Source organism: Aythya ferina, assembly GCF_964211825.1.
Source record: "Aythya ferina genome assembly, chromosome: 1".
Lineage (NCBI taxonomy): Eukaryota > Metazoa > Chordata > Aves > Anseriformes > Anatidae > Aythya > Aythya ferina.
The window spans coordinates 62,586,712-62,600,204 of NC_140296.1; the positions used below are offsets into that span (position 1 = coordinate 62,586,712).

The 13,493-nt window shown below is 35.0% G+C and overlaps 1 protein-coding gene across 6 annotated transcripts in view; it reads right to left on the minus strand.

Moving 5' to 3' along the window:
• Positions 1 to 13,493, minus strand: part of MYO16 (myosin XVI) — a 376,631-nt gene that overhangs the window by 147,114 nt on the left and 216,024 nt on the right. For all 6 annotated transcript variants that reach the window (XM_084526026.1, XM_084526029.1, XM_084526030.1 and 3 more), the window contains exon 16: positions 12,227 to 12,374. In XM_084526026.1, coding sequence (XP_084382152.1) covers positions 12,227 to 12,374 — 148 coding nt within the window. The remainder of the gene's footprint in view (positions 1 to 12,226; positions 12,375 to 13,493) is intronic.

Consider the following 13,493-nt stretch of genomic DNA (forward strand, 5'->3'; position numbering starts at 1 on the left):
AATAACAATTTCTTAAATGACCCATTTCTGACTGGAAATTCATCTACAGTAATTGTATCAGGATGATTTTAAGAGTGACTTTTGAAATATAAATTGCAGAACTATATTATTGCTGTAGATTTATGCAATGTAATAGCTAAGTGGTTTCAGGAGCTGAATCCACTGAATCTCCCCCCACATAGGAGACGATTAGCATCCTAGTAAAGTGCAGAGACATATTTTGTACTTAAACTAAAAGCCAAATGAGCTGCTCTGCCATTTTTATAAGTGAGTAATCACATCTACTTTTAAACTAGGATTTCTACAGCAATTTCATCTTTTGGAGCTACATCCATTTTCACTCTGAAGTGAAATACTGGTGGGCTGCCTAAACAGTCAGCATTTAATTTCTTCAACGGGGGACCAAATTTAGCCTCAAGATATATATATACATATATATATATAAAACTTCCACAGATCTCTGGATATTTTTCTTTTTTAACAAAAGGTTGAACACGGCCCAGAAACTTTAAGGTGTAAGATATTCATCAACAGAATTCACAACAAGTTGGAAAGTCATCTGGTATATATTATATTTAATTTTGCTTTTTTCTTTCTCCATTTCAAGCAATTTATTCCAAACAATGTTTTATTGTGCATTTAGTTTTCTGCTAAAACTAAGACAGATGTATGTTCTGTCTTCAGTAGTGTCTTCAGTAGATTTACATGTACCCTATAGTTCTCAGTGCTCTTAATTACAAGTTTGTTTCTTTCTCTCGGATTGAACAGATTTCATTTTTTCCTGCCTCCCTCTCTTTATCTTTCATGCCACAGACAGATTATTCTCCTCTTATTTTCTGCACATGTTTCCATATCATGCTAACCCCAACGGAGACAAGAAAGACAAAGCCTCTCTCAATCAAAGAAATAGCAAATGATCCCATGCCAAGTCAAATGAAGGAATGCAAGTTTGTAGATTATAACTAAACATGCAGAAGTAAACAGGCTACAGCTTTAAAAAGGCAAAAGTCAAAGTGGTTTTATATGGTCTGATGTTATTTTTTCTGTTCCAAACAGCTTACTGACACCAAGAGAATGTAAAATATCAAAGATTACCAGATATCTGAGTTCCATTAGGATAATAGAGAAACGCAGGGAGGAGTGCCTCAGCTTTACTGTACTGCTTTATGAATACAATTTATTCCTGAAAACACATCTCATTTGTTCATTTACACCTTGTTAGTTCTACACATTCAGCTTGTTAGAATTATGAGCGAGAGAAAAAACATTGTTGAAAAGAGAGGTAATCATAATGAATGATTTCTTTACCTCTGAGAGTCTGCCAGTGGAGTGCTGTACACCCTCTGCTACTATTCAATCAATATGTATGAAGAATAATACAATGAAGAGGGGTTTGTTAACATCAGATGAAGGAAAATACCCAGAGGAGTATGAGTTTCAGATTTACACTCTCAAACAAAGCAGAATTTCTGTAGCATTTATTCTGAAAGCCAGACAAATAACAAGCCCGCTTGGGACCTAAGACAAAGACACTGAGCTAAGTCTCAGACTTATTTTACTACCTTTGTTTTGTTAAATAAAAATTATTCTTGTATTTCATGTAAATTAATGATTACCAGCCATCATTGGAGCTATATTTTCTTAAAGGATCCTTTGAGAATAAAGCAGTAATGCTATAATATACAGCTAATGTCAGAATTGGAATAAATAAATTAATCATCAAAATCCAAGGCTAAGATACCTCTGCTTTCAAGATCAAAAATAATATTTTGGATATCTTGACATGTAATTAGAGTGCAAGTGTGCTCTTATGTATGCAACTAACCCAAATTCAAGATGAACCACCCAAAACAACTGCATAACCAGATACTCAAAACAAATATTGTGAAATAAAGTTAATAACATAGATGTATACTATGCATGAGGTTTACATATCTGCAAACAGAGTAAGAAACAGATGCTTAATTTGCAAAATAAAGCAGATGACACAAATTAATATTTCAGTTTTGTTTTGAAAACCTGAGCTATGATCCTGATTACATCTTCTGTAATTGCAATACCTCCTAGAAATATATTGGATGTAACAACCCATAAATATCTCATATAAAGAGGGGGTTTAAGGTAGAGGAAATTGAATAAATTTTCAGAAAGATATAATTTTTGATTTAACACCAAGTACCAGACACTTTTTGCTGAATATTAAAGTATAAAGAGATAATTTTAGGGAAGCAGTTTTAGTCTATACAGTCCAGGTATCATATCTGCCCTGCTAAAGCACACTGAGAAATTTGTTCTGTACACTAATACACTAATAGACTGCTTAGCGTTCCACTTAATTTCCATTAAAAACTGAGAGTTTACTGGCCTGAAAGCTAACCACAACAGAAGTGAAGTACAAGAATAAGAAAAATTAGATAAATTAGACCGCAGAGTAACTCTTTAAAGGTGGGGGGGGGGGGGGGGGGGAGAGATGTAAAAATGCCCCTGATTTTGTTAAACTCTGTTGTATTTTTCAATCTCAGGTATACTGGAGAAAACACGCACTATCACGCACTATGAAAAGCTCAGATTTCATTGGATTCAAATAAAATTATTTCTGATCAATAAATAGCACTTTACAAAATGAAGACATATTTTAAGAGAACATACAGTAAATTTTCTGGTGTCCAACCTCAACAAAACCAGGTGCGTTAGTCAGGATTTTTGCTATGCTGCATAACAAATCACATACGTCAGCCATTTACTGGCATTGCCTCTCAACCCTTCCTTCTTTGAAGTGAAAAGAAGAACACTGATGCTTGAAAATCATGCTCCAAGAGATTAATGGAGCCTGAATTTCAAAGAAGGAATAGGACAAGAAAAAGAGAGCTGGGGGATAAAATGTTCGTTTTGGTTCAACTCCTGTTCATTTCTGGGAAAGAAAAAGAATAAAACAAGTTCAATAATCCCATGAACACTGTTTACTCAGAAAATATGTATTAATGATGAAGACATGGGAAAACTGAAAAAGGTAAGAGTACTGAGGTAAATGATACTACCAGTGTAAATAAAGGGGAAGTGGAGAGTGAAGGTATAAGGGGGCAGGGAAAAACAGAGAGTGCAGTGTGAAAGCACATTTTTCTGGCATATGTTACATATCCAGTTGAGAAGGTTCAACCTCAAAAAAAGAAAAGAAATCATTGAACAAATACAAGGTAAAGAGGGAAAGAATAGATGGTATGCAACAAATAAAATAAACAAAGCAAAGCAAATAACCAAAACAACAGGAAAGATTTAGACAACTCTTTTGATTTTGAAATGATTCCAGATATAAAACTCACTGAAGCAGGTTTAAACCTGCTTCCTCTCTCCATTAGCTTTCTAATAACCAGCTGGTATAGTTTAGCTGTCAGACCTCACTGCAATCTAAGTAAATGGAATTGCCTCATTTTGGTCAGATTCTACAAAACTTGTCCTTAAAATAGTACCACTGATTGTGAATCAAATTTCCACAGTAATATTGTATGACAATAGTTAAAAAACAAACATTCACAGTTACAGCTTTTCTCTGGACAGTTGAAATGGAACTAACTCATACAGTGAAGATGTAAACTGATTGAAATGTATAATTTTTGTTACTTGCTATGATGTATCAAAAAAACAAAAACAAAAACAAAAAAAAAAAAAACCAACTGTTTTTAATTTTACTTAGGGCTTCACCTGTCCATATCCGCTTTTTGTACTAAAATAAACTCCAGCAGAATTCCAACTGAAGTTAAGAGGATAATTGGACTAAGGGGAATACAGTGATGCCAAATTTTCCAACTCTGGCTTAAGCCTCCCTACTGAGTTAATAATCTTGCCTCAGCATAAGCAGAACCCAACACTTCACTTTTCAAGAATGACAATTGTGTCTTTTCAGCATGAAACACCAAAGAGGCCCAGCTTTTTAGGGAAAAGCATTTCCTGAATATTAGAATTTACTTGATTTTTCCCATCTGGGATCATAAAAAAAAAAAAAAAAAAAAGGCACATTTGTTGTGCAAATTTTTCATCTGAGTACAGAGGCTTAGAATTAAGATTTAAGCAGTCCTTAGCCCTGTGTAGGAAGGCAAAGGAGATAAAAAGAATAAAAATAACTAAGACCGCAAACACTTTAAAAGTGTTATTTCTTAATGAAGTTGACTACACAACATGAACTAAGAGTGGTCAACAAAATCACTGTAAAAAAAATAGATTTTTTTTCCTATAGTTTTCTGAAATACAAAAATCTTAAAACGTAGCTTATCTCATTAATTTGTTCAAGTTCCTGCAATTATTAGATTAATGAAGCCAAGCCAAGCTTGCAGGTAGCTGGAAAGTATTGCAAACTTTTTATTCTATTACTATTGAGATAGTCAATAATGTATACTCCAGGCTGCATATTTTGGAAGTCTAATTTAAGAACCTTGTAAAGAATCCGTCTTCTGGAAAAAGAATACACAGTGCTTTCTGTGAAGGTCTCTTCCACTTCATAACAGAAAAAAAAATCCTTAAGTATTTTCAGAAAAAAAAGAAGAAGCTTAAAAACATTGTCTCCAGTTTTTATACTTTTCTCATGAAAAAATGCAGACTATATTCTATTAGTGGTTTAATATTTACTGATACTGAACCCTATCTGAGATCCTTACTTTTTGACAGCCAGTGAAAACTGAAATGCTATTGAGTATGGTTACTTTTTTTTTTTTTTCCAGAGAGAAAACACAATTTTATTTATTTAGCTTGGATACATATTAACTTACACAAAATAATGTGCCAAGTATTGCAGATATTACAAATAATGTGAATAATAGAAAAAAAAGTTAAATCAAATAAGTGCATTTTGCTTGTCTTCACAAATTAATTATTTCTTATTTTCAATTGTCATTAACTTCCCTGTAAATTTGTGTAGCTACTACAGCCCTCGATCACCCATGGAAATACATATACCAAATTTATTTTTCTCTCCAGCTGCTCTACGTATATACATGTACATGTATGCTCTAAACTTATATGCCTCCTTATCATAGATGCTGCTGCATTGATTTCAACTCTGAAGCATTTTTAAATGCATCATCCACAACCATATGAAAACTTCAAGGACATCAGATCTTCATTGATGGAACAATAAAGTTCCTGATTAACTCCCTCAGGTTTTGAAATCTGGGTTCAAAACTGGATTTTCACGGCATGGCTTCTCCCATTACCACATTAGTTAGAAAGTTTATCAAGCACACTTGAAAAATCTTTAAACCTCAATGGTCCTTTGCAGTCTAGGTATGCTAATATACACAGCTTGTGCTGTATCACTGCACTGTCTTGTAAGTACTCATGTACTTAAAATGCAAGCTTTTTTGAGAACAGCAATGTGCTGTTTTTGAGAACAGAATTCTGCTATGCGCAATATAGTTAGGACAGAAAAACTTGCACAGTAACAAAAAGTATGGATTTGTTCAGTCAGAACATTATTTATTTTAATTCTTTTTTTTTTTTTTTTTTTTTTTTTGCAATTTAAGAGGCCTTTCACAAGAGAAGAGACTATCAGGAAAACAAACAAACAAAAAACAGAAAACAGAAAAATGGGATAAAAATCTAGTTTTCACTAAGTATACTTTTTTTCCAATAAATGCCTATATATGTGCATGCACACACAAATTCAGGGCATATTACTTTAAGACACCTGAAATATAAGAAAAAACATGTCTTTGAACCTTTATGCATTAAAAATAATTCTAACGACTGCAGAAAACATAAAATCTTTTTTCACATTAATCTACGTTTCACCTCTAAACCCTTCAGCTGTTAATGCAAAGTGATTACAAGCAGAATTTGTTTTTTTAATAATTAAATTGTATTAGACATGATATTCAATTTAACTTGGATACCTAATGATGAATAACTTTCTCTCAGTGCTCCAGAGATACTGTAGGAAAGGTAAAAAAACTTTTCCTAGAACAACTCCAGGATAAATATTTGAGAATTAACTTTCTAATCAACATTCATTACATATGTTGGAGTAGGATAATGGCAAGATGATGAATTTAAGATACCACCTTTGAGAACCACTCATATATAGTCACTCAGTCTTTAAAATTACTTATCCTCTGTAAAACATCAGATGCACTTCTAAATTTCAAGTCCTTTGCTCGTGTTTTAGTAGGGTTGTCAATGTTAAGTACAGGAAGATGAGCATAAAGACAGTAGAATCCAGTGATAAGTTATCTATATGCCTTCATGTAAGATTATAAAGTAGGTTGGGAAAGGAAAAAGAAGCGGGAGACTGATTCAGGTTTTTCCTCTTCTTCGTACACTTTCTTACTAGGAACTTAAGGGCCAGAAGATCCATGGCAATAAAATCTTAGGGGTGAAAGACAAACTTCAAATCTTTAGCTGAATAGTTGCCAAAACAGCTGCCACATATTGAAAATGTTAATTAACTACAAGTTTATAGGATTATTTTATTTTACAAAAGAAAATACATACACTGAAGAAAATATACATATGCAAAAGTGAGCAATTAATAGTGATTTCTGAAGGTTTAGCTGATTTTTGATAATGTGGGAAAGCAGATTAGATATTCATTAACACTAATTGAAAATTGATGAAGGACCTTTCACATTTCTGTCAGGGCCTTGAATGCCACCTGCCTCCTCAAAGGTTTATGGGCTGTGCAGGAAGCTTTGCTGGGACCCCCCCTTGGCTCTGGAGCATCTTTTGAGTTTGGTTGTGGCCTGAGCTGTGGTCAGCCAGGCCTGTGCACAGCCACGGACCTCCCCAACCCATCTGTGTGCTGACATCCCAGCCTGGCCTTGGCCCATTGCCATTCCTATGACCCTGCCCAGCCATTCTGGTCACCAGCATCTGACCCCAGTGGCACATCTCTGGACTTGGTGGGTGCTGAAGATCTGTGCTGGCTGGTGAGGGTCCTACCCCACTGCTACCCCCAGATCCTCTGCCCACACAGGACAGCACCTACCTCGGCTCCTCTCTGGCCATTACATGGAATTGACTAAATCCTGAAAATACCACTAGAGACAGAGAACTCAAAGAAGGCAAAGAAAAACTGTATCTATTATTTGGGAATGATTTTAAGGTTCAAAAGTCTCCCCTGTATGTTTTCCATGGATGTGCTTGAGAAGAAATGACATTTAAAGATAAGTAGAACTTTCTTTATTTGCACTGAAGAATTAGAAAGGGGCTACGGCCAGAGAAAAAATGACCCTTATGGCCATGCAGCTGCAGGGATGATAAGCTTAACATCTCCTGTCACAGCTTGTCTTCCCTCCCGTGCCCATACATTTGCAATGGAAAAGTGAAAGACAGACAAGGAACCTCTGAGTCTCATCTTTACCTTCCTCCTTCATTTAAATACAATAAATGCCACTTTTCTGACTGCCTGGAGCTTTATTCTGTCAAAAAACAAAACAAACAAAAAAAAAAAAACAAAACACATCAATCCTCACCAGTGCAGCTCACAGATCCTCAATGCTGAACTTTATTGGGGTGAGAGTGAGGATTTGGGTACAAGTAACTTATGTTGAAAGCTATCTCCATCACACAAACTCTAACAGCACTTTGGTAAGGTGATGTAACTTGGCACTTCATATGGAAGTTATTAATCAAGCAGAACTGCTACATGTGGGAAAATCTGATGCAACCCTCCAAAATTTAGTAATGTCATTCACAGTATTTAGATCCAAACAATCTTGTAAGGCAGGTCTAACACTTGTTCAGATTTCCCTCTAGTCATCAGGCACAGATAACAGCAACAGGTAACTTATGAAGTAAAGGGATCAAAATGGCATTGCATAACTATATTTGTGAATTTTTAAGGATGCAGCTGGACTTCGTGGGGGTATTGAGTGTTTAAATCAAAGTAAATATCTGTGAGCAAAAAAAAAAGTGACCTATCATGCTTAAATATGAGGAAAAAGCATGGCACATCAGAGGATTGGAACAACCCTAAAGCATCTATTTTTCCAGCTATGTGGCACTAATTAAAAAATAACCTTTCTCTATGAATTTGCCTTATGTAATTAGACTGCCACAGCTACATTTGTAGACAAACAACACTGACACACAAAACAGAAGGTATATTCTCTCTTTTGCATTTTAAACAAGAAACTAAACAAACAGTTGGAAACAAACAAACAAAAAGGTATCCAGAGGAAAAGGGGTAAGGAGAAGAAATAGAGAAAATAGAGAAGACATGGAAACATGTAATGTCATCCTGTCTTTATAGCAGTTAGAAAACAAAGGCTGCCTCTCTAGTACGCTGAACTGGAAAAAGTTGGATTACGCGGCCACTCACTATCTTGAAAACTCTCATCTTGAGCTCTCGTGTGTGAGGGAAAGGCAGAGTGGGGATCCACGTGGATGGCAATAAATAATTACCATTTTGTACACATTGTATAAGTGCTTGTTAGAAAAGATGATGCCTGGAAACACACACACACAAAAATCAAATTTAAGGCTTTGCACATAATGTCTCTGGAAAAATGTATACTGGGATCTTTTCTATACCAGTCACTTTACCTTACTGTTTTCTCCAACTCCTTTGTGAAAACCAGACTTTACCATTTAGAATGGGAGGTGATTTCCTCAGTGGTCAAGCAAAAATATCCTGATCAACTTACATTCAGAATTCAATCACTTCACTAAAATTACTACTTTATACATTAAATTAATGGAAAGGTTTCTTTTTGAGAGTGGACAGGGACCAGCACTGAAAAACCATAAAAAAAAAATCAGTTCTGTGAACTATCTACAGCTATTGTGGCATATGAATTTCCTTGCTTTTAGGGGGTGAGGGAAATATCACAGGCAGAGCACACACTGCAGTGTACATTCTTCTGTGAGCAGAAGGAAAGTTTTACATGCCTGGGAATAGCAGCCTGAACTACAAACACAAAATGTAGTCCCTGACCACAGTCCAGCTTCTGCATGAATGTGTGCATTTACATTTTCCCCAGCCTGACGCTATTTATTTTTACAGATACAGTTCACTTGCAAACAGCATATTTCAACCTATAAATCTAGGGTGACAAAGATCTGACATTACAAGGGAGGACTAAAAAATATCCTTTTGTCTGTATCAACCTGCAGTGCTGAGAGCATTGCATGAGTTTGCCTACCAGAAGCCACAACAGTACAATCAGTTAGGATAACTAGCAACCTTCTTTAAACCAAAAATGGTGAATATCAGGCTGAACTATCTTTTCTGAAACAATTTTCTGTAACTAAGTAGCCTTAAGTTATGTCTCTAATATGCATACACAAACGTAATGACATGATTTTTAATGACAGCATATTTGAGTATATTACTTATACCTGCTATACAAAGACATTCTTTTGTTTTTATACATACACTATAGCTTTGGGATATCAGTGCTAATATGAAACAATTGGCCCCCAAAAGTAAAACCAGATCTCTCAACATTTTTCTGTAAGATTTTTCCCACTTTTTTTTTTTTTTTTGTCTTTGTGATCTCTGTTTAGCTCCATTTCTTCGTCATAAAGACAATTTATAAACTGATCTGTCACCATTGTCACTTCTCTACTTTGCTTTCTTTCACTTTGATTGCAAGATTTATCACTAAGGTAGCACATACTGTAACTATGAAGCTAAGCTTCACGTGCCAGAAAACCAATGCTTACTGTAATGGGACTGTATCTGCACCCAGGCAAAAGAAAAAAAAAAAAAAAAAAAAAAAAAAAAAAGAAGAGCAAATCAAGAATATAGGTATAAATCTCTAGTCTCTCGTCTCTCTTGTATTACATACCATCAGCAAAATAAAATTCTGAAGTTCGTTTGAAACACACAAAGTTAGGAGAAATTTTGGAAATTTCAATCAAGTATCTACTGATAAAATCAGATTCTGAATGAAATGAATGCAGGGGAGTAATTGTTGTGAAGCAAAAAGCCTTGACTTGCCCTTTTGAGACTCTCTTTATCTGATGTGCTCCCCCTGTTCAATCTTGAAAAATGATCTTACCTTTCAGAAATTGTTTCTGTCCTTATTCACCATGATCCACATGCAGATACAGTGGGAGACGTATTCATTCTGGTCCCTCCCTACGAAGGTTTATGTGGCTTGCTATTCCAAGACCCCAGCTATATATAGCCTCCAAAAAAAAAGTGGCCCACTCCTGATTTTCACAAGCTGCCCTAACAGTTGTTATGTTTGCAAGCACATGCCTTGAAGTTTCTAAACTCAATATCCCTCCCTGGACAGCATCAAGCACTGCAGAAGTACAACCTAATAACTGCCCTACAGATTGGGGTGAAACTCCAGCCTTACTGAAACTCTTAGTGACTCTAAAGGGGAGGGGTTTCCCCTTTTTATTATTTACAGTGACTCTTAATGCAGGACTGTAAACTGTTTAGCACATGAACTACCTCTCACCTTTTACAGCACCAAGCATAAAAATAACCACTATCAACAATACTGCTACGACTCTTTCAGGTACTTTCATTTAAAAAGAGAATAAGGAATCAATGCTACATCTCATTTCTCATATTATAATGTCTTAAGCAAACAATGAAGAAACAGGGGTATCTTGTGATCTTAATAGACATTATTTATTAAGACTGTTTAATCTTCTACTTTAAGGTGCAACTTCAAACAATATAAAAAGGAACAGAAAAATTATCAGAAACGAGTTGGTTATGAACCACCTATAGTTTCAAAGGGGCTGTTATCTGATTAAATTTGATAGTAGAGTCAAGATTACACTTGTTTAAAGAAAACATAACAAATTCATTTATTGATGTTACCAGAATGATATGATCTCATAAAAATTTGACTAAGCCAGAAATCTTGAATTACTAACAAAAGCCAAATTCTGCCTTCCCAATTCTTGTATGAATTTGATGCTGTACAAACTTACCCCTAGTTTAACTCCATCAACCAAGAAATATCTGTGCCACTGAACTCCTATACTCAGGAGTATAGGAAAGAAATACATGGCCCAAATTCTCAATCATGAAAGATACAACCTATTCTATGTAGCCAAAGCAAAGCTTTATTGATAAAAGCAGCTTTATGCAAATATTCAGCCATAAATTACTTCTAAAACTTTTGGCACATACAGACAACTATTTAGAAATGCTATTTTGTTCTTTTTGGATGCTTATCAGTTATCTTATCAGATAACTCTTTGTTCATGTGAATATAATTATTCAGGTTTTTGCTATGTTCTTTCCTGTTGGAGCTTCTTGCAAAATGACTTCAAACTGTTCCATTTTCTGAATAAACTGAGGGAATCCAAACAACATTTGATAAAAGAGCAATAAATTAATGATCAGGAGTTGAGAATCCTTGTGGTCTTCAAAGGATTTTAAACAGAATTTAACTCTTCTCCCACACACACTCCTTTTGAAAGCTTTTGGTAAAGCAATTTAGCCTCAGGTTACTTCAAAGTTAGTGCTTTGTTCTATTCTGTATAATATGAAATGTGTTAACAGGTTAAAACATTACCATACAATGGTAGCATAAAGATTTCTGTTTAAGACAATCAAAATCAAGTAACTATTCCTGCACAAAAATGAATGCTGTGTCTTTCTCTTTACAGGCCCAAACTTGAGAAGTACTGCTTTATGCAGGTATTAGCCAGACTAAAAGGTTGAGAGAGAAATCCATGGGAAAAACATGCAGATACAAAAAACTGAAAACACTCAGTTTAAATCATTTTAATTACTATTGGTCATTTTATAGTTACTCATTGCACTCATTATAAACTTAACCAATTTAAGGGAAGACCATTAATGCCAACTAGGCTTCTCTCATTTTAGTGATATTGCTTAGGAATCACCTAGGAAAGACTGAAGAAAGAAAGGCAAATAATCTAACTTGGGAATATGCTTTCATTCCAAAATGAAAGCCTCATTTTTTTTTCCTCTTTCTCCTTTAAGGTAATAATCCTAGTAGACATACGACTGACTTTTTAAGAGAGTCATTTAAGAATGAAATCCTTGTTAGCACAGACTCAGTACTAAATTACTTTAGTTAAAATAACTACTTTTAACTTTTTACTTTTTTTAGTTAAAATAGATACTTTTAACTTTTTACTTTTTTAGTTAAAATAACTACTTTTTAGTTTAAATAACTTACTAAATAACATTGAAGAGTTAGGACAGAAAAGTTAACTACTTGAGGAAGGACCTCAGCAGATCACAGGCATTAAAATAAGAAAAATATTAATACTAAATATAAAGTTGTTTTCCTACCTGTGTGCAGACAAATTACTGAGGTACAGCGCGTATTTTTCTTCAGCAGACAGACCATCCATCATCAAGTAAAAAACATGAAAATTACTCTGGTTGAGAGGTTGCATAATGACACGAGACTTCTCCAACATGTATGTATAAATCCTAGCTGATTAAGAAACAAACAAATAAATTTATCATTATATTGATTGCTCTAAACTCATATATTTTAAACCATTCAACACTGCAACACTGACAAATAGAAAATCTTTCTATAAAGCAGTCTGAAGTAAGCATAATATTAAAAATATTACCATTCATACAACTATGGTTTTCTCTATAAATCACATATAAAACCCCAATTCAACTAACATTTGTGGAACAAATGTGTTTCTTTTATTTTTAAAGATAATGATGTTGATTTATAGTCTGTTTTGTTTGCTTAAGGAACCAGTTGTCATATTTGGCAAGACTTTCTAAGAGACAAACTATTAGTCATCTACCAAAGGGTAGCCATCTGAGAATTGGCATCTATTCCAAGCTCCCTCTTCATGGAGAGAGAAAGATGCAAGAAAGATTCAAGATGTCCTAGAAAAAACTGCCCAAGCAACTATATCCTCCTTCTCTGTGGGCACTCAAAAATGCTTGGATTAGTAGTTTAGATTGACTACCTAACTTCTAGATGGTTACTTCTAGATCACTATGAGATAAATCGTATGGTTACCAACAACCTCACTAACCAGTACTTGGGAAAACAGCGGAATCTCAGAAGCGCTATGAGAACTTGCCACATAAAAAGCCACATGAATCAGCATATCTGTGAAGAAGGGGAAGGAGGAAGAACTTGACCATGATTTGCCTATGGATATTCTGATTAAAGGATCATACATAACTTCAAACTTCATGACCACTAAGGTTCGTGAAATAGGCACAGCACGAAAGCATAGGTAATATTGGCCACCTAGATCTATTTGCCTACTTTACCAGGTAAAAGGCATTTTAGAGGTATATGTGGAGGAGACAGAGAGAGGTTCACTTTTTTGGGCAGGTTACTCTTCAGCCCTCCACTGAGTGTACGATACTATGCAGTTCCCAGGTACAGCAGGCTAAAGAAAAGAAGGGAAAGCTTAAACATACCTAGTGGTCAAAGCCCTCTGAACACAGACCTGACTCCAGTTCCCACTTACATGCTGCTTGTAAACTGTATCTCATCACTCTTTAATGTAAAACACTAGCTATGGTGCAAAGACCACACACAGGTCCGGTCCCTTCGTACACAACTGAGACC